Source organism: Erythrolamprus reginae, chromosome 8 (genome assembly GCF_031021105.1).
Source record: "Erythrolamprus reginae isolate rEryReg1 chromosome 8, rEryReg1.hap1, whole genome shotgun sequence".
NCBI classification, from domain to species: Eukaryota; Metazoa; Chordata; class Lepidosauria; order Squamata; family Dipsadidae; genus Erythrolamprus; species Erythrolamprus reginae.
The window spans coordinates 24,934,633-24,955,880 of NC_091957.1; the positions used below are offsets into that span (position 1 = coordinate 24,934,633).

The following is a 21,248-nucleotide window of genomic DNA, read 5'->3' on the forward strand; positions in this document are numbered from 1 at the left end:
CATTCATGCACAATTAGAAGTTGTTGTGGTGAACTGGAAGAGGAAGCTGAGGGAGGAAGCTCCAGGCCTTCTCCCTTGTGATAGCTCATGATGGAGGGACGAGACTTTCTGCAGCCCCCTTAGTCAGGGGTGGGCTTCAAAAATTTTAGCAAGATTGCTGGGTAGGCGTAGCCATGGTGGATATGGCCTAATTGGCTTCCTGCACCACAAATTGTGTATGTGTGTGTGTGTTTTTGCCTTATCTGATTGTTTGTTTGTTTATTCAATTTCTATGCTGCCCAATCTCGAAGGACTCAGGGTGGCTATTTGGGCTCTATAGGCTTTTGTTGAGCCTCTGGGAGGGCCAAAATGGCTTCCTCAGGCTCCAGAGGCCGCCTGGAGGCCAAAACAAGCCTCTTTTTCAGTGTTGTTGTAACTTTGAACAGTCACTAAATTAACTGTTGCAAGTCGAAGATTATTTGTATTTAGATAATTCCCAGGTTCTGGGCCGAAACGTGAATCTCCCAACAACTTATAATTGGATTTGTTAGAATCATGGGGTTTTATTTATTGTTGTTGTTCAACTTCTTTTTTATTATTGTACCACTGTATTTTTTTAAAATTGTTGTAAGCCGCCCCGAGTCCTACGGAATTGGATGACATAGAAATTGAATAAATTAAATGAAATACTTAATCATCATATTATAACAGCAGCAAGATTGCTATATGCACAAAATTGGAAAACAGAAACAGCCCCCACAACTTTAAGCTTCATAATTAAGGTTCTTGAGTATGCAGAAATGACCAAAATGAGTTTGGAATTACAGGAAAGAGATAAATCTGAATTTTACAAAATATGGGAAAATTGGTACAAATGGCTCAAACAGAAAAAATACATTAAAAAATCTAAAAGAAAAGTAAAATTAGACACTCCTTCCTTTTGTACCTAAATAAAATGAAAATATAGAAACACTGCACCATAAATCGATGGAACATAAACCCCCTAAAAACGAATTCGCACTTTCCTCAGAAATATCCAAAATAAATACAATATAATATACAGAACTAAAGAAAACAAACACACAATTCCAAACACTAGATACAAATGGTTAATATTAGGTCGTTTAATAGTGGTAGTCAACAATATGGTTGACAAATTATGTCTTTTATATAACAAATAAATATAGTAATCCCTTACTACTTCATGGTTCGCTACTACACGGGTTTTCAAAGGGGCTTAAATCCATTAAATCCATTAAAAAATTTAAATCCATTAAAAATTCATAAAATTCTTCTATAGTAACTACTGTACTCTATTAAAGAAACTGGTAGGATATCACATGTAGTTCCAGCTGAGAAACATTATAGAATGACTGTTTAATGCAAAGGGTGGGTTTTAAAAGTCCAAATACTTGTTAAATACATAAAAAATATCTTTCCTTTACTTCACGGAAATTTGTTTTTCACGGGTGGTCTTGGAATGTAGCCCCTGCGAAAAATGAGGGATCACTGTATATGTATGTAGCAAAATAAAATATTAATTGATGATAAGCAAATAACTACCGTATTTTTTGCTCTATAAGACGCACCTGCTGATTTTAGAGGAGGAAAATAGAAAAAAAATATTTTGAGCCAAAAAGGGGAGAGGAAGAGAGGAAGGAGTGAAAGAAGGGAGTGAGGGAGGAAAGAAGGGAGGAAGGAAAAGGAAAGCAAGAAATGGAGGGAGGAAAGGAAGGAAGGAAGGAAAGAAAGAAAGGAAGAAAGAAAGAAAGGGGGAAGGAACAGGAACAGAGGAAGGAAGCAAGGAAACTTATGAAAGGGGAGAGTAAGAGAGGAAGGACTGAAGGGAGGGAGGGAGGGAAGAAGGTAGGAAGGAGAAAGAAAAGAAGAAATAGAGGAAGGGAAGGTAAAAGAGAGAAAGAAAAAGAGCAAGAAAGAAAGCAAGAAAGAGAGAAAGAAAATGAAAGAGAAATAAAAATAGAGAGGGGGAATGAAAGAAATGGAAGGAGGGAAGGAAGGAGAGAAAGCAAGAGAAAAAAAGAAAGAAAGAGAAAGAAAAAAGAATGAAAGAGCAAGAGAGCAAGAGAGAGAAAGAAAGAAAGAAAGAAAGAAAGAAAGGCAACTTCAAAGAAAGGTTCACTGAGCATCTCTCTCTCTCTCTCTCTTTCTATCCCTCTTTCTTTCTTTCTCTTCCTTTCTCTCTCTCCTCTTCCTTTATCTCCTCTCTCTCCCTCCCTCTCTTTCTCTCCCCCTTTCCCTCTCTCTTTCTCTCTCTCCCCCTCTTGCTATCTCTCCCCCCCTCCCTCTCTCTTTCTCTCCCCCTTTCCCTCTCTCTTTCTCTCTCTCCCTCTCTTGCTATCTCCCCCCTCTCCCTCTCTCTTTCTCTCCCCCGTTTCCCTCTCTCTCTCTCTCCCTCTCTTGCTAGCTCTCCCCCCTCTCCCACTCTCTTTCTCCCTCTTCCTCTCTTTCTCTCTCTCCCCCTCTCTTTCTCTCTCTCCCCCCCTTTCTCTCACTCTCTCTTTCTCACTATCTTGCTGTCTGTTGCTCTCACTCACTCTCGTTCTCTCTCCGTTCTTCTCAGCGGTGACGCGCGCACGCCCTGCCCGCCTCACCTTTGCCGAGAGCTCTCAGCAAGGGGGTTGTAGGAGAGGCGGGGCCGGCGGCAAAGGTGATATTCAATGTCGGGGGCGCACGGGCGGTTGCACGCGCTCCCTATCTCCCTGCTAGCCCACTCGGAATATTCAAAATAAGAAAAACCTTAACCGGCAAAGGCTTTTCTTATTTTGAATATTCCGAGTGGGCTAGCAGGGAGATAGGGAGCGCGTGCAACCGCCCGTGCGCCCCCGACATTGAATATCACCTTTGCCGCCGGCCCCGCCTCTCCTACAACCCCCTTGCTGAGAGCTCTCGGCAAAGGTGAGGCGGGCAGGGCATTGAATATCGCCTTCGCCGGCCTCCGCTGAGAAAAGCCTTTGTCGGCATTTCCTCTCGGCGCAGCAGCGGGCGGAGAGAGGGAAGGGGGGGCAGCGGCGTCCCTCCTGGCCTTGGCGGGCCGCCCGACCCTCCCCACCTCCTGCAAACGCGGCGGGCGGCAGGTGGAGAGCGAGAAGCCGGTTCCGGCGGGCAGGGCTTGGCTGGCTGGCTGGCGGGGGGAGCGCCGCTGGTGGTGAGGAGGGAGACCCTCCTCCGGGAGGGAGGGGGCCAGGCAGCAGCTAGCCAGCCAGCCGGCGGGATGGCGCTTCCGACTTCGCAGCCTCCCCCCCCCTCCCTGCCTGCATCTTCGCTCCATAAGACGAGGCTGATTTTTCATCCTACTTTGGGAGGAAAAAAACTGCGTCTTATGGAGCGAAAAATACGGTATGTGCATATATCAAACACTGCTGAAACTGAACGCTCTATATGTTCTATAAGTTTATAAGCTGATTTGTCTGTCTACTTTCTTTCATTTTTCTTTCTTTTTTTGTATGTTTTGTTTGTTTAGATTGTTTTTTATATGTAGAAACTTAATAAAGATTATTTAAAAAAAAAAAAAATTAAATTAACTCCAATGTAAAGATACGGTTCTTTAAATTTGTCCTTCTGCCCGCCACTTCCTTGCTCTGTCTTCTCTCCTTCTCCAGCCTCTGCCAGATCCAGGTTCTCCATGACCTCAGGATTCAACCCCTGCAGGAACGGGAACTGCGGGAAGCCTGCCGTGCGCCCGCTGGTGGACACGGGTGCCATGGTCTTCGTGGTGTTTGGGATCCTCGGGGTCAACCGTACCCACCACACTGACAACCACGTCATTGGAGACATGGTGTGTGTCCTTTCCTGGGGTCTGTGGGCTGGAAGAGCTGTCCCAGGTCCAGGTCCGGCTTATATGTCCTCTTCGTCGATTGTATCTCCTTTGGAAAGGGTAGTGTCATCTACGACAGCAGCTTCGACCTGTTCAAAGAAATCGGCAACCTGTGCCAGATCTGTAAGGCCATCGCCAGCAACGCCGAGCTGGTCAAGCCAGGAGGAGCCCAATGCCTCCCTTCAGGTATCTCCCCTTCCCCTTCTCAGGCCTTAGAAGCAGGGCTGTTTTGATTAAGCTGGTCGACATAAAAGCTAGGAGATGGTGGAGCAATATAGCCAGAGATCATTCGTGTCAATCCAGTGGAGATCTTTAACTCACCTGGAAGGGCTACCAGTGTGGTCATTCTTTAGCCAGAGAAAAAGTAAAGAAAAATCTTGCCACCTGTAGAGCGTGTGTATTGCTGTTGTGAGACACCCAGCAAGAAAGGTGACAGTACCAATAAAATAAATGCACTATGAACATAGATGTGTGGGCAGTTTTTGTTGTGCCTTGCCAGCTGCCAGCAGAGCTGGCGGGAGACTGATGATGAAGGGGATGAACCTGGATGCAGAGATAGAGCCAGGGCCATCTGATATTTCCCAGCCACCAGCTGCCTTTGGAGGCTGAGATGAATGAAGAGGAATAGCAGCTGGGACCAGTTAAAAGAGGTGAACAATGGAAGAGGGAGATTGTGATCCCGCTGGTGAGACCGCATTTGGAATATATTGTGTCCAGTTCTGGAGACCTCACCTACAATAAGATATTGACAAAATTGAACGGGTCCAAAGACGGGCTATAAAAATGGTGGAAGGTCTTAAGCATAAAACTTATCAGGAAAGACTGAATGAACTCAATCTGTATAGTCTGGAGGACAGAAGGAAAAGGAGGGGATATGATCGAAACATTTAAATATGTTAAAGGGTTAAATAAGGTTCAGGAGGGAAGTGTTTTTAATAGGAAAGTGAACACAAGAACAAGGGGCCACAATCTGAAGTTAGTTGGGGGAAAGATCAAAAGCAACGTGAGAAAATATTATTTTGCCGAAAGAGTAGTAGATACGTGGAACAAACTTCCAGCAGACATGGTTGGTAAATCCACAGCAACTGAATGAAAACATGCCTGGGATAAACATATATTCATCCTAAGATAAAATGCAGGAAATAGTATAAGGGCAGACTAGATGGACCATGAGGTCTTTTTCTGCCATCAATCTTCTATGTTTCTATGGAGTTGACTCGGGAAGCAAAGCACATGTGGATGCTGAAGAGCCCCTCCCTGGCTGGGGAAGAAATAGAAGGACAGGGGAGTGGTTGTCATAGGAGACAACAGTTTGTATTTCTGAAGATTTTGCTCATTGCGTTTTCGTGCCACAGAGACTGCTTGCCAGAACTTCCTTTGCAGCCTTTTGGCTGGGAGCTCACGGGCCTTGCAATTATTGCAAGGAACTGATAAGGCCTGTTGCTGCAGTTAACTCTTTGAAGGACTTTTGGGTGGGTGAATGCAATTTAATTCACAAGAGATAATAAATAATAAGGCTGGGTCAGAACAGACCCCGATTTGCAGAATTACACAGGGGAAAAAACCCGCTTTTCTTTCCCTCTCTAGGTTACAGTGTCTCCTCTGTCCTTCAGATGCTACACCCAGAATGTAAGAACCTCCCTGAGCCCAACCTGCTTCCCGGACAGCTCTCCCATGGGACGGTGGGGGTGAAGGACGGCAAGGTCCAATGGATCTCCATGGCCTTTGAGTCGGTGAGAAACTTCTGCTTTCCAGTTCTGGCTTTCTGGGATGGCCGTGTCCTTTTTGTCTCCTCCAGAACTGAAAAACAGATCAAGATCCTAGTCCTCTAGAGCTAGACTTCCAAACTCTCAAGAAAGCTGCCCCAAACAAATAAAAAACGGAAAAGCCTTCAAGTGTTTAGTTGAGTTTAGTTTCCACATCTAATCTGAAGTGTGATTTGGGTATTTAGGGAAAAGAAAACTTGGAAGAAATGTTTTCAGGCTTGCAAAATTGTTGTTAGCCCTTCAAGGTAGTCCAGACAAGAAGCACCACAATGAATATTAGCTAGTATTTCTCCCCTCCTTTCCTTTTGCTACCTAGAAAAGGAAGGAGGTGTTATGGCCCACCAGTGGCCAGCAGAGCTGGTGTAAGATTCAGACATTGAGAGGTTGGGGTGGAACATGGGCCAGTCCTTGAGTCTGGGGAGAAGGCTCTGATGAGTGCTCTAGGTCGGAGGCAGAGACGGGGCCAGAGGCTGTCTGACAGTTGTCAACTGCCTTCAGAGTTGTATGTCAGTGGAGCAGAAGAACAGCTGGAGCCTGTTCCTGATGACAGAGCTGCCATTAAAAGGGAGCAGCTAAGGAACAAGGGTTGACTCAGGAGTAGAGGCACAGGTGTATTCTGCCTGGTGTGACAGCTGAGCAGTAATTAAGGTCAAAGTAACACACAGACTGGAGTTTCAGAAACACAAAAATATCTTTCATTAACAAGTTGTCTGAGAACTGCAATTGCGGCAAAAGATTGTCTGTTTACTGCCAAAGAGTCCAAGTTATCTTCAAGGCCGATAACAAACGTCCAAAAAAACCCCAAGGTTTGTAAATAATGTGTCCGAACTGGGCTGAAGCTATTTTTGCAATAGCTACAGTCTTTCATAAAACAATTTTCCAAAGGCTGGGTTTCTCCAAGAAAGCAGGGGTGTTGGTTTAGAGAAAACTCTGGATCTGTTTCTCTTTCTCTGTTAAACCACGAACGATAACTCCTGCAAAGAACATTCCCACAAACCTCCCCTTTTATGCATGCTGCAGAATTCCCTGTTACTCTCAGCTCTGATCAAGATCTCCTCCTGCATCTGTGCAACTGTTCCTGTCTCCCCCTAATCCTTTGTGCACGCAGATTCAGGATTGGATCATTAATCCCCCCCTCCTCATCCGACCCAGTCAAGGCCCTAGCTGGGGGTTCCATAGACATTGCAGGGGCCTCCACCTCTATTTCTCCAGAACCTTCAGCTTCCAACTCTCTTTCCCCCTCACTGTCTGAATCCTCCGATAGCCACACAGGTCTCTAATGCTTGGACAGACCCAGCTCCTCTGGCTCAAAGTCTGCTATTAGAGGAGCTGGCTGTTATCCAACCTCAACAAGGCGGACGATGAATGGCCCTTCCCATAGAGAATAAAGAGGAGTGAAAGCAGAGTGGAGTGTGCAGGAGACAATTAGTTCACTTAATTGGTTGGTAACTCTCCGAGAATCCTTGCCAAGTTTTGAAGATATGGGCCTGGCAGCTCTCCAAGCCAGATAAGGTCTGGAACTGTAAATTCTCCCTTGAAATCTTAGCTGGATGTGAATGAGAGGAATTCACAGTAACTTAATTAAAAGGTTTTTTGAGTCTGCTTCATGCTCTAGGTCAGAACATTAAGGTCCTTTCTGACATGTTTCTCACACCACTTTTCCTTCTACCTCTTATCCAACCATTGTCCGGTCTGCAACTTCCCTCCTGTGTGGATACCCTTACTCAGCCCAAGAGAGACCAGATTGCATTCAGTTTTGGTCACCGTGTTGATAAAATAATGTTGAGACTTTGAAAAGAGTGCAGAGAAGAGCAACAAAGATGATTAGGGATCCTGAAGTTAAAACTTATGAAGAACAGTTGCAGGAACTGGGAATGTCTAGTTTAATGGAAAGAAGGACCAGGGGAGACATGATAGCAGTGTTTCAATATCTCAGGGGTTGCCACAAAAAAGAGGGAGTCAAACTATTCTCCAAAGCACCTGAGGGTAGAACAAAAAACAATGGATGGAAACTAAACCAAGAGAGAAGCAACTTAGAACTAAGGAGAAATTTCCTGACAGTTAGAACAATTAATCCATGGAACTGCTTGCCTCCAGAAATTGTGAATGCTCCATCACTGGAAGTTTTTGAGATGCTGGACAACCATTTGTCTGAAGTAGTGTAGGGTTTCCTACCCAAGCAGGGGGTTGGACTAGAAGGCCTCCAAGATCCCTTCCAACTGTTATTCTGTCATTCTGCCTTGTCTTTTTCCTCTAATGTCCCTCTCCTTCCTTCCTTCAGACCACCTACAAGGGAAAGTCGTCCTTCCAGACCTATTCCGATTATCGCAAATGGGAAGCCTTCCTTCAGGACCAGATCCGACAGTTTCCAGAAGGGTCTTCGCTGCACCGAGGTTTCCAGACCTGTGAGCATTGGAAGCAGATCTTTATGGAAATCATAGGTGAGGGATAGGATGAGAATGAGAAATAACTATGATTTATCCTTACTAGCAAATGTGTTTTGTATTTGGTCATTTAACATACAGTGACTCTATGCAGCTTGCAACCTGTTAGTCCTAAGAGAGGGAGGGTTATTAATGTATGAGCAGAGTAATCCTGGTTTGCCAAGGTTGTGCACACACAGAAACGTTTAGATTGAGTAGTGAATAACTACTCAGCCACATACAGACATACTAACTTGAATTAAAGTTTACTTTGAGAAATAACATTATACTGTTTATCTGAATATGTTATTTCTCAAAGTAAACTTTAATTCAAGTTAGTATATCTGTGTGTGGCTGAGTAGTTATTCACTACTCAATCATACACATAATAGTAGGAATACTAAATATTGCCAAGTACATAGTTTTTCTTACCAGTTGTCTTTGTCATAATCAGCAAACAAAAATATCAACCCTAAACACATTTTAGCTATAATAAATGACTACAATACAGAGCATGAAGGGAATTGCAGAGCAAACCTAACAGTGAGTGGCCAGACAAAGAGGAACAGAGAGGGTGACTCAGAGAAATAAGGTATAAACTCCAGCTCCCCATTGTGGTAGTATGCAACACCTGCAGCCAATATATTGCCAACCCAACAGTTATGGACAGAGTCCTAACAAGGGTGAACTCTGTTAGAGTATACCCCCTGTTATTCCTGAACATGGATGGGATACATGCCCCCCTACTCCTGATCATTGCTGAAGAGCAGGGGTAGGACCCTTTTATAATTTGTGGACTTCAACTCCCAGAATTCTGGGAATTAAAGTCCACAAGTCATAAAGGAGCCATAGTTCCCGCACCTCTGCCATAAAGTAAGCAATTGAAAAATTGGAAATTTTTATGTTTTAGGGACTTCAACTCCCAGAATTCTCCAGCTAACACGTCCCCAGCCGTAAGTGTGCAAGCACGTCGGGCTACGGAATTCTGGGGATTGAAGTCCACAAGTTATAAAAAGGCAGTGGTTGGCTGCAACTGGTTCAGTGATTCTGCACTTCGCTTAATACATTTGCACGCAGCGTCTAAAATACAGCAATTTGATGCTTAGCTGCTTACCTTCTAAGGCAACCCCGGTAAGTAAAACAGCAGAGGTGTGGAAATCAGCTGTGCTGCGTGAATCAGCTGAACCAGAAAGAAGGAAATAGAGGACAGGGCCAGCTGATCATTGGAATTATTGGTTCACCCAAACAAATCTGAATTGGCAGCAGCCAAACTGTAAAGGGGGCATAGTTCCCCACCTCTGCTATAGAGCATGTGTTGTGGTTCGCTTACGTACTGCACAAATAATCATGGACTCAGAGAAAGCAGAAACTGTGGAGGGGCAAGGTAAGCATCCTGTATTCCTGGCACCTGAGAGTGACAGTGAAAGTGATGAGGGGTGACGGGCAGAACAACAGCCAGGGTCTGCTGCACTTCCTGACATGAATGAATCAGCACTTTCTGTCTTAAGTGGCACAGGGAAAGAGGAGTCTATTCTGGACACCAGGGTGTGAAGGGCAGCTCAGAGGCTTGAATGGTTGGCTAGGAGAAGAGTCACTCATGAGTAATACTGCTGGGTAATGGGTCACACCCTCAGGGTATTTAAGCAGAGCCACACCCCAGTGCAGATAACAGTGGGTTTCATTCTAGCAGTTAGTTCATGTTATTTCAGTTTGTGTTCTTAGTAAAGAGTGTTTTTGCCTGACAAACCTTGCTAAAGTACTGGACATTCATAGGGTTAATAAAAATTTAAGTAGACTTTGGCTCGAGAAGCAACTGTGTTGGATTTTATCTTATCAACTTGGCCTCACGCCTGGATTTTGGCAGTTGAAAGACATTGTTTTGGTTCACATTTGTGCAGTTCAACAAACATCATTGTAAATAGACTCTTGTTCATTTTGAAACCTTTGTGTTTGAGTTTTAATTTGGGGCTAATTACTGGCCAGCTGCTGTGCAAGACAGAACAAATATCACCTCTGCTTCTCCCAAATTCTGGTGCAATTATATATTACCTCCCCTTTCACGGTGCAGAGTGATTCTCTCTCTCTCTTCTCTCTCTCTCTGTTCCAGGTGTACAAAGTGCCCTTTTCGGCCTCATCCTTTCCCTGGTGATCTGCATTGCTGCTGTCGCCCTCTTCACCACCCACCTTCTCCTCCTGCTTCCCGTCTTGCTCACCATTTTAGGTACAGGTGCTCTATCAACATTTCCCTGCCTTGACTCATCCTGGCGCTTCTATTCTCGGGTAAATTTGTATAGGGCTAAATTTGTATAGGGCCCTGTTGTGGTTTTGGTTGATGAGGGTCGCCCAGAAAGTAATGCACCACATTTTTTTTCAACAATTATTTATTGAACACAATGAAACTTACACACAAGAAAGAATGAGGTTTCTTCTACATTCCCTATTTTTCCACATAATCTCCATCCCGTTCTACGCACAAGGGTGTGTATGCCCTGTCGGTACCGCTCCTTGTTCTGGTCACGAAGCCATTTCTGCACTGTGCGAATCGCCTCTAATGGCCTCACCCTTTGTGCCCAGCGACTAACCATACTTCGGTCGACTGCAGATTTCCCATAAACTGTACACAAACATTTGTGAATGTTCTCAACAGTTTCTTTCTCCGCAGTGAGAAATTCAATTATGACACACTGCTTGTAACGTACATCCCTTACTGACGCCATTTCGAAACACGGCTGCAGCTACGCTATCAGTCTGAAGAAAAGCAAAATTTACACACACACTCCTGACAATTCAAATAATGTAGATCTAATGTTTTGCATTCCTACCATTACTGTAGGCTGAGAAAAAAAAATGTGGTGCATTCCTTTCTGGGCGACCCTCGTAAAAAAGGTTTAGCAGAATGTCAAAGCAAGCAGCCAACCCTTCCCAGAAACCAGGTTTGAGAAGTTTCCTCCTCTCTTTTCATTCTTTTCGAGCAGGGCCCCACAAGAGACTGCCCAGTATGCACTTGTTCACAGTTCAACTTGTTCGAGCGGTGGGTCTAGGGGTGGGTTGCTAGGGATCTATTTGGATAGGGAATCCTTGCTCACGGTCACTCACGCCCTTATCACCTCAAGGTTCAACTACTGCAATGCTCTCTACATGGGGCTACCTTTGAAGAACTTCAAATCTTGCAGAATGTGGCCGCGTGAGCGGTCCTGGGTCTACCCAGATATCCCCATGTCTCTCCATCACTCCGCAGACTGCACTGGTTGCCGATTGGTTTTCGGACACAATTCAAAGTGTTGGTGATGACCTACAAAGCCCTACATGGCATTGGACCTGATTACTTACAGGACTGCCTTCTGCCACATACATCCCTGCAGCCGGTAAGGTCCCACAGAGTTGGCCTTCTCCAGATCCCGTCAACCAACCAATGTCATTTGGCGGGGCCTAGGGGAGGAGCCTTCACTGTGGGGGCGCCGGCTGTCTGGAATCAGCTCCCCCTGGAGATTCGTACTGTCCCCACTCTCCTCACCGTCTGCAAAAGGCTCAAGACCCATCTATGTCGCCAGGCTTGGGGCAATTAGACCTGGACCCTCAGACCAATAAATGTAATGTCTGGCGTGATTGGACTATATGATGGCGTATTACCGTGTTTCCCCGAAAGTAACACAGTGTCTTACTTTCTTTTTATCCCCAAAAGCCCCACTATGTCTTACTTTCGGGGTATGTCTTATATTGGAAAAAAAATGTCGAATTTTTTGTTTTAACCATAAAATTAACATTTAGACGCGGTGACATATGGAGGGGGGGCAGCGCGGAAGTGGGCAGGAGGCGGCGCTCATTAAGATCAGAGGGAGGTGGCAGACGTGGCGACGTATGGAGAGGGGGACGGCGCAGGCGTGGGCAGGAGGCGGCGCTCATTTGGATCAGACGGAGGCGGCAGACGTGGTGACGTATGGAGGGGGGGGCGGCGCGGAAGTGGGCAGGAGGCGGCGCTCATTAAGATCAGAGGGAGGTGGCAGACGCGGCGACGTATGGAGAGGGGGACGGCGCAGGCGTGGGCAGGAGGCGGCGCTCATTTGGATCAGACGGAGGCGGCAGACGCGGTGACGTATGGAGGGGGGCGGCGTGGAAGTGGGCAGGAGGCGGCGCTCATTTGGATCAGACGGAGGCGGCAGATGCGGTGACGTATGGAGGGGGGCGGCGCGGAAGTGGGCAGGAGGCGGCGCTCATTTGGATCAGACGGAGGCGGCAGACGCGGTGACGTATGGAGGGGGGGCGGCGCGGAAGTGGGCAGGAGGCGGCGCTCATTAAGATCAGGGGGAGGTGGCAGACGCGGCGACGTACGGAGAGGGGGACGGTGCGGACGTGGGCAGGAGGCGGCGCGCAGCTAGATGAGAGGGAGGCAGTGTTTCCCCGAAAGTAAGACATATGTCTTACTTTCGGGGTACGGCTTATATTAGCCGACCCCCCTGGAACCCCCGATATGTCTTACAATCAGGGGTGTCTTACTATCGGGGAAACAGGGTACATTAGGGTTTTTAGTTGTATTTTAAATTATTAGATTTGTGCTACATGCTTATGTTTGTATCTATTCTGTGAGCCGCCCTGAGTCTTCGGAGAGGGGCGGCATACAAATCTAATAAATAATAATAATAATAATAATAATAATCTGTAGAGATTAGGGAGAACGTCTAGCTAAGATTCTGTACAATTCGGAGAACCCCCATTCCTGGCTGGCCCCACCCTCCCCACCCCTCCCAGGAGCCCCCATGTGGCCCGTTTTGGATGCGGGTAAATGCAGGACACACGGGACCCAGGGAGGGTGAAAAACAGGCCTGCAGGAAGTTCAGGACAGCTGGAAAAGAGCCTGTTTCTGGCTTCAGACGGCCTCTAGAGCCTGGGGAGGCTGTTTTCACCCTCCCGGAGGCTTGGGGAAAGCCTCCAGAGCCATGGGAGACCAAAAATATGCCCCCTCCCTGCCTTGGTGCAGGAGGCCGACTAGGCCACACCAGTGAAGGGCTGCTAGTCTTTGGCGCTACCGGTCCGCCCTCCGAGGCCATAGCAGGCATGAATGTGTCCGGTGAGTACGCACATGCCCCTCGGTGTAAGATTTGGCTTCTGTGCATGCACAGCAAGTTAAATCTCATGCAATAACATGCGCGCGACTGAGTATTCAGTGATTTTTGCCTATATTTTTGCTTCTGCACATGCGCAGAAGCAAAAAATCAGAAAAATTTGCCGAAATTTCGCTCGCACGAGTGTCCCATTGTTGTACATGCACAGAAGCTAAATCTCGCATGGAGGCATGTTGGGGACTTGTAGCTGTGCACACATCCTGGATTTTCCTACTGGGATGGAGCACCTGACTGCACTGGCTACTGCCCGTCACTGAACCACGCCAACCATGGCCACGGCTTCCCAGCAAACAGGCAGAGAACCCCTTGTTAACATTTTTGAAGACAGCCCTGGGTGGGCCCCGTACACACTGCATGCTGCACACGGGCATGGACATGCCATTTACGTGGATTGGTTTCCCTCTTCCCTTCCCAGCAGGGCCACCAAGCTGCAAATTTTGGGGACCGCTGTTTTAAGAGGGACTTGGGGTCAAATAAGATGGCTGCACCCGATGATGCCCAGCCTGCCTTTCCCCCTCCTGGAAAGTCCCCAAATTTCCTCACCAGTAACAAATCAGTGCCAGGCGGACTCCAAAATTGAGCCCTGAACCGGGGAGAAAAGTGTGACTTTTGTTGACTGACGGTCTCTTTCATCAGGCGTCGTCTGTCTGGTGGTTACTGTCATGTACTGGTCGGGCTGGGAGATTGGCGCCGTGGAAGCCGTCTCGCTCTCCATCCTGGTGGGCTCCTCGGTGGACTATTGCGTGCATCTGGTGGAGGGTTTCCTTCTGGCTGGGGAGAGCCTCCCTCCTCATCTGGCGGAGGTGAGGATTTGTCTTGGGGTATCTGCTTCTTCCTCCTTTCCCCACTTCTGCATCCAGGAGATCATAGCAATCAACTTATATACCACTTCAAAGTGCTTTACTGCACTCTAAGCGGTTTACAGAGTCAGCCCCAACAATCTGGGTCCTCATTTGATCCACCTCGGAAGGTCAAGAGGATGAGTCAATCCTGAGCCTAGTGAGATTTGAACTGCCAAACTGCGGGCATCTGGCAGTCAGCAGAATTAGCCTATAGTACTTCATTCTAACCACTGCATCATTGTGGCTCCCTTCCTTCCTTCCTTCCCTCCTTCCTCCTTCCTTCCATCCTTGCCTCTCCTTCCTTCTTTCCTTCCTTCCTTCCTCCTTCCCTCCATCCTTGTCTCTCCTTCCTTCCTTCCTTCCTTCCTTCCTCTGTCCCTCCCTCCCTCTCTCCTTGCCTTGTGCAAAATTATCTCTGAGTAGTCAGGTACGCATACACAGAGGAAAAGTGGAGGTCTAGCAGATATCCACCTGATAGTCCAGAGATACTAGTAATAATTCAGTAATACAATCCATTTAGATTTAGTGTATAAAACATTACTTTTGCAAATATCATAGTCAAGGACAGTCCTAGTCATACACAGTTAAATCAGTCAATTAACTCTCAATACATATACAATATTATAAGCTTTCTTCGCCAGCTTACAAATACATAAACCATCATTTGAACACACAGCTCTTACAACAGATTAGTCACAAAAACAGAAATAGCAGAGCATAGCCGAGACAGAGAACCACGCTTCTGGCTCCCTCTTATGGCAATCCGTAACACTAGCTCTTAAAGCAATAGTGTTCCAATACATTTAAGCATACATTGTTGATTTATTCTATATAGTGCCAAACCCAACTAGTTATGTCAGGCCGAAGCCATGGTTTGAGTTAGAGAGTTTGGCCTGCCACAAATAGACTAGTACCGTGGAGTACCCAATTCTCATGATACTGCTCTATTTGTGGCAGGCCAAAGTCTCTAACTCAAACAATGGCTTCAGCCTGACAGTACATAGTACTAACATGGCCTTAAAGGCCTGGGATGAGGGAGGGGTGAGGGAGGGAAAGAGAAGCAGAGCTGAATTTCTCTCTTGCGGCCCACAGGACCCCAGCTCCAGCCGCCAGTGGAGGACGGTGGAATCGGTGCGTCACGTGGGCGTGGCAGTCGTCTCCAGCGCCGTCACCACCGTCATCGCCACCGTCCCACTCTTCTTCTGCATCATCGCGCCCTTCGCCAAGTTCGGGAAGATTGTGGCCCTCAACACAGGCCTCTCCATCTTCTACACCCTGACTGTCAGCACAGCCCTGCTGAGCATCATGGGTCCGCCTTCCTTCACCCGCAGCCGGACTTCCTTCCTCAAGGCCCTGCTGGGGGTGCTGCTAGCCGGAGCAGGCGGCCTCGGCCTTTATCTGGTGCTGCTGAGAAGCGGATTGGAGTTCACTCTCCTCAGCGGGGCCGACTTATAGCTCCCCAGAGACCCTCCTGCCCGATTTCCCCTCTCAAAAAAGAGAGAGAGCGAGAGCTGGGGCTTCTTGGGTGCATGATCATTTAGGGGTGGGTGGGGTTTGATCCTGTTGCTGTGGGGACAGCTCTCTGCCCGTGTGGACCACTCACCCGTCAGCGGAATGGAATCCCCTGGAGCTGTATCTCCGTCTTCTGGTGAAATCAGAGCTGTCGCTTGGGGTCTTTCCAGTAGCAGGTTGCTACCAGAACAGTAAAGGACGCCCCACCGGTAGCAAAAGTTGAGCTGCGCATGCATCTTCGGATGTCTTACGTGTGCACATGTGCGTCCCAGTGAGAGTTTGCTTCAGCTCATGCGCAGGAAGCAAAATCTCATGAGGGGACACGTGTGAGTGAGATTTCGGTGATTTTTTTTCCCTTCTGTGCATGCGCAGAAAGCAAAACAAATTGCAGAAATCTCTGTCTCGTGCGCATCCCCTCATGAGATTTTGCTTCCTATGCATGCCCAGAAGCCAAATCTTGTTGGGACGTGCATGTGCACATGTAAGACATCCAAAGCTGCGTGCCACAGGGTGCCAGTAGTGGCAGTAGGAGGAATTGGCCCCTGGTCTTTCCAACGGGGAGAAGCCTGGGCAGAGGAGAAAGATGGGGTTGTCCCAGGTCAGTGATGGTGAACCTTTTTTTCCCTCGGGTGCCAAAAGAGCATGGCCGCGCACTTTTGTGCATGTGCGAGTGCCCACATCCATAATTCAATGCCTGGAGAGGGCGAAAACTGGTTCCCACTCCCCCCTGGAGGCCCCCTGGAGGCTGGAAACGGCCTGTTTGTCAACTTCTGGTGGGTCCAGCAGGCTCGTGTTTTGCACTCCCCAGGCTCCAAAGGCTTCCCTGGAGCTGGGGAAGGGTAAAAACGCTCTCCTCCATCCTCCTGGAGGCTCTCTGGAAGACAAAAACGCCCTCCTGGAGCCTCTGCGAGCCAAATATCAGCTGGCTGGCAAATACATACACACTGGAGCTGAGCTAAGGCAACAGCTCGCGTACCAGCAGATATGGCTCCACGTGGCACCTGTGCCATAGGTTCACCATCTCCCCAACACCATCTCTGGGAAATTCTGCCTCTGGTTTTCAAAGGATCCCTGTCGCAGTTCCAGGGGAAAACACAGACACACACACACACACACACACACACACCAGCCCCTATCCCCTTCCTCACCTTCGGTTTCCACTTGCACTTTAATTCCTACCTCCCCTTGGCTTGTTTCCAGGTAGGGTTTTATGGGGGGTGGGGTGGGTGGGGAGAAAGAACGAGGATTTGGACCAGCACAAAACGGCTCCCCCTTGGTGGAAGGAAATTAATCAGAGGCTGCCTCCTTCCGTTTGCTCATTCGAGGTGTTTTTTCCCCCAAACTTTCGTTCCCGGCTCTGAAAATCTTTCTAAGTCTTGCCTTTTATTAAGATATATATTATCTTAATGCAAATAGCTGGGGATATACTGTGTTCACACACAAACACACACACACCTCCCTCCCCAGCTATTTGCATTTCCCACCTCTTGCTTTGGATTTGCAAAATATGGGGTTTTTGCCTTTTTTGGATTTTAGGGATGAGAAACAGCCAGAGTTAAGCCATGGTGCTGGCTAGAAGACCACCTGGAAGTGACAATTTCAAGTGATTGAAATTTCTCCCCTTCCAATGTCACAAGCCCAGGCTTGAGTTAACCCTTAAATTTCCTGCTTTTTTCCTTCCTTCCTTCCTTCCTTCCATCTTTCCCTCCCTCCCTCTCTCCTTACTTCTTTCTTCCCTCCCTCCCTCCCTTCTTCCTTCCTTCTTTCCATCCCCCCTCTTTGCCTCTCCTTCCTTCCCTCCCTCCTCCTCCCTCCCCCCTCTCTTCCTTCCTTCTTACCCTCCATCCCTCCTTGCCTCTCCTTCCTCCCCTCCCTCCTCCTCTTCTCCCTCCCTCCCTCTCTTCTTTCCTTCCTTACTTCCCTCTCTCCCTCCTTGCCTCTCCTCCTTTCCCTTCCTCTCTCCCTCCATCTCTTCTTCCTTCTTTCTCTCCATCCCTCCTTGCCTTTCCTTCCTTCCCTCCCTCCTCTTCTCCCTCCCTCCCTCTCTTCTTCCTTCCTTCCTTCCCTGTCCCCCTCCTTGCCTCTCCTTCCTTTTTTCCTCCCTCTCTGCTTTCTTTCTTTCTTTCAATATAATGTTTTGAGCCTCTCGATTTTTTCCTTTCCTTGGAAGAGAAGTGCTTCTCCCAGGGAAGGCAATAAACTGCCGGTGATTTACCACCTCGACTAGCCGGTATCCTTGCTTGTGCGAGGCTGCTCCGAGGCTGATTTACGCCAAAAGAGACTTCATTCTTTGGCTCGACGGATCTCCATAAATTCACTTCTTCAGAACACCGGAGCCTTCGGGATTCCTGTAGCTGGTAGCGTGGCCGGTTGCCAGTTTCCCTTTTAGCCCAACAAGGACCTTGAAATGCCTTGCTTGGTCTGAGTAAAGGCGTGGCCAGAGAATGGCCAGAGACAGATTTAAATTTGGGGGTGGGTGAGTGGGTGGGTTAAGCTTCTCCACATTGGGATGGTGGTTTTGACGGGCAGGTGTCAAGCCATGGTCCTCGTTAGTCTGTCCCAGCGATTACAGAGCACAATTTCTTCCCTTTTTGCTTGTCCCTATCTGATGTTTTATTATTATTATTATTATTATTATTATTATTATTATTATTATTATTACAGTATTATTAATAAATTCCCTCCCACGTTCCTGCGTTACCCATCCTCGGTTTATGGAATTTGTGTGCGCTGTGTAAGATGTTCATTTTTTTTCAGACCGTTGGAAAAGAAAACACATATTTTGACATTCACTTGTGTGTTATGTAGGTCTGTGGGTTTTTTTCTCTCTCTCTGGCCTCATTTCTTTCTCACCTCCGGTTTCGTTCGGCTGATGTTTCCGAGGTTTCTGGTGCTAATGCAGAGTTTCTTTGGTAATCTAAAGGTAGATTACCATTTGCTGCAGAAGCTCTCTTTGATCAGTCACAGTTCTTCACTACCATAACTCAATTACAAATGAAAATATCCCCCCCCTCTCTTTGGACATGGTGCCTTGTGTCAGCTGGATATTTTTATATACAGTACAAGGGTCCCTCTACTTACGAACTTTTCTAGATAAGAACCGGATGTTCAAGATTTTTTTTGCCTCTTCTTAAGAACCATTTTCCACTTACAAACCTGAGCCTCTGAAACTGTAACCGGAAAAGGCAGGGAGAAGCCTCCGTGGAATCTCCTGGAAGGAAACGGGTGGAAAAGGCAGGGAGAAGCCTCCGTGGAATCTCCTGGAAGGAAACGGGAGGAAAAGGCAGGGAGAAGCCTCCGTGGGGCCTCTCTAGGAATCTCCTGGAAGGAAACAGGACCTCCACCCTCCCTGTGGTTTCCCCAATCGCGCGCATTATTTGCTTTTACATTGATTCCTATGAGAAAAATTGCTTCTTCTTACAAACTTTTCTACTTAAGAACCTGGTCATGGAACGAATTAAATTTATAAACAGAGGTACCACTCTATTGGTTCTGAGGAGTAAAATCTGTAACATCTTTATAGGTTTGGCTTATGACCGTAACTGAGGGCCAAATTTCTGTTGCTAAGGGAGATATATATATACATATACAGTGGTACCTCTACCTAAGAACGCATCAGAGACATGGATGTTTTTCTTCCCACTGATCAAAGCCACATTTTTAAAATCAGGCTAAGAAAATAACAAGCCACCCCAACAGATTTTTCTGTAATCGTTTTTTGAGTCCGGACAGCAGTTTCAGTGATAGGCTCCTACGGGTACGGTCGGGTACCTAGAACCTGTAGAAAAATTTTGATTTTTTTTCTTTTTTCCCCTTCTAGGCTCTGGGTATGTTTTCCTATCACAGAAAATGAGGTTGAATGTGTATAATTTTAGAAGAGCTGTGTGTGCATGTGTGTACATACATATACAGTTTATATAGTAGATCAGTGTTTCCCAACCTTTTTTGAGTCGCAGCACATTATTCATATTTTCAAAATCCTGGGGAACATTGGGGGGGAGGCTAAAAAATGTTTGGACAAAAAAATCTCTCTTCCTCCCTTTCGCTCTATTTCTCTCTCCCTCCCTCTTTCTCTCTCTTAATTTCTTCCTCTTTCTTTCTCTCTCTCTCCCTCCATCCCTCTTTCTTTCTCTCTTTCTTCTTCTCTTTTTTGCTCTTTCTCACTCCCTCCTTCCCTCCCTCTATGTCTTTTTCTCTCCCTCCTTCCACCCTCTCTTGCTCTCTCTCTTGCTCTCTCTCTTTCTATTTCTCTGTCTCTCTTGCTATCTCTCTTTTTCTTTTTCTTTCTCTCTCTCTGTCTCTTGCTATCTCTCTCTTTCTCTCTCTCCCATTCTCTCTCTCTCTTTCTGTCCCTCTTGCTATCTCTTTCTTTCTCTCTTGCTATCTCTCTTTCTCTCTCTCTGTCTCTCTTGCTATCTCATCTCTCCCCCTTTCTCTTTCTCTGCCTCTCTTGCTATCTCTCTTTCTTTCTCTTTCTGTCTCTCTTGCTATCTCTCTTTCTCTCTCTCTCTCTTTCTCTCTCTCTCTCTTTCTCTCTCTCTCTTTCTCTCTCTTTCTCTCTCTTTCTCTTTCTCTCTTGCTATCTCTTTTTTTTCTCTCTCTTTCTGTCTCTCTTGCTATCTCTCTCTTTCTCCAATTCTCTCTCTCTCTTGCTATCTCTTTCTTTCTCTCTCTGTTTCTGTCTCTCTTGCTATCTCTCTCTTTCTCTGTCTCTCTTGCTATCTCTTTCTTTCTTTCTCTCTTTCTCTGTCTCTCTTGCTATCTCTCTCTTTCTCTCTCGTTACACCATGCATCGGGCAGTAGCCAGGGGTGGCGGCAGAGCGGTTGACTGTGAGCGGGAGCCCTGACGGCGGTGGCTGGACGTGCTGCTGGATGCCGTACATGCTGGTGCTGCGCTGGGCATGGGGCTGGCACCTCCAGCCCAGCCAGTGGGCCAGTGCCAGCCCCACAGCACCAGCATGTACAGCGTCCAGCAGCATGTCCAGCTGCCACCATCAGTGCCTCCACCCTGGAGCTCCCTCTTGCTTCCGCCATCCTCCGGCGACTTCCCGGTGCCGCTGCAGCTGGCGCACTCCCGCTCCTGCTGCCGGTGCCCTCCCGCCGGCCCCCAAAGCATATTTGTCGCTGCCCCTTCCAGGGAAGCTCCAGCTGGGCGGGGCGCTGCCGGTGCCTCCGCCCTGGAGCTCTTGCTCGCCACCACCACCCCCGGCTACTACCTGGTGCCGCTGCTGCCGGCACCCTTCTGCTCCCACTGCCCTCCCGCCGGACCCCAAATGACACTTGCTGCTGCTGCCAGGGAAGCTCCAGCTGGGCAGGGCACTGCCAGTGCCGGTGCCTCCGACCTGTAGCTCCCACTTGCAGCCACCACCCCCAGCTACTGTCTGATGCCACTGTTGCCGGCGCTCATCTGCCACAAAAAGGAAGGCGTGAAAAAGGAGGTGCAAAAAATGAAGCTCAGCTTCCAGTTTCGGAAGCTGAACTTCTTGGCACACCTGACCATGTCTCGCAGCACACTAGTGTGCCGTGGCACACTGGTTGAAAAACACTGTAGTAGATAATGTATATTTTTGTGTGCGTAATATGTATGTACACATATGGCATGACCTTTAAGCCACCCCCCAGTCACATGACCTTCAAACCACTTCTACTGGTCACATGGCCGGCAAGCCACACCCACAAAATAAGCCACACCCACAGTGTGGTAGTAAAAAAATTTGCAGCCCTTCACTGAACAGTTTGTTTCTTTGCCTTCTCAGATCCCAGAAAGAAAG

The 21,248-nt window shown here is 47.6% G+C and overlaps 1 protein-coding gene across 1 annotated transcript in view; it reads left to right on the forward strand.

The window, feature by feature from the left end:
* Nucleotides 1–15,420, forward strand: part of DISP3 (dispatched RND transporter family member 3) — a 37,638-nt gene extending 22,218 nt beyond the window's left edge. Inside the window, exons 14-20 of the mRNA XM_070758272.1 lie at nucleotides 3,600–3,775; nucleotides 3,874–4,000; nucleotides 5,402–5,547; nucleotides 7,862–8,021; nucleotides 10,111–10,224; nucleotides 13,760–13,926; nucleotides 15,058–15,420. Of these exons, the coding sequence (XP_070614373.1) occupies nucleotides 3,600–3,775; nucleotides 3,874–4,000; nucleotides 5,402–5,547; nucleotides 7,862–8,021; nucleotides 10,111–10,224; nucleotides 13,760–13,926; nucleotides 15,058–15,420 (1,253 nt within the window). The remainder of the gene's footprint in view (nucleotides 1–3,599; nucleotides 3,776–3,873; nucleotides 4,001–5,401; nucleotides 5,548–7,861; nucleotides 8,022–10,110; nucleotides 10,225–13,759; nucleotides 13,927–15,057) is intronic.
* Nucleotides 15,421–21,248: the final 5,828 nt, after the last annotated feature.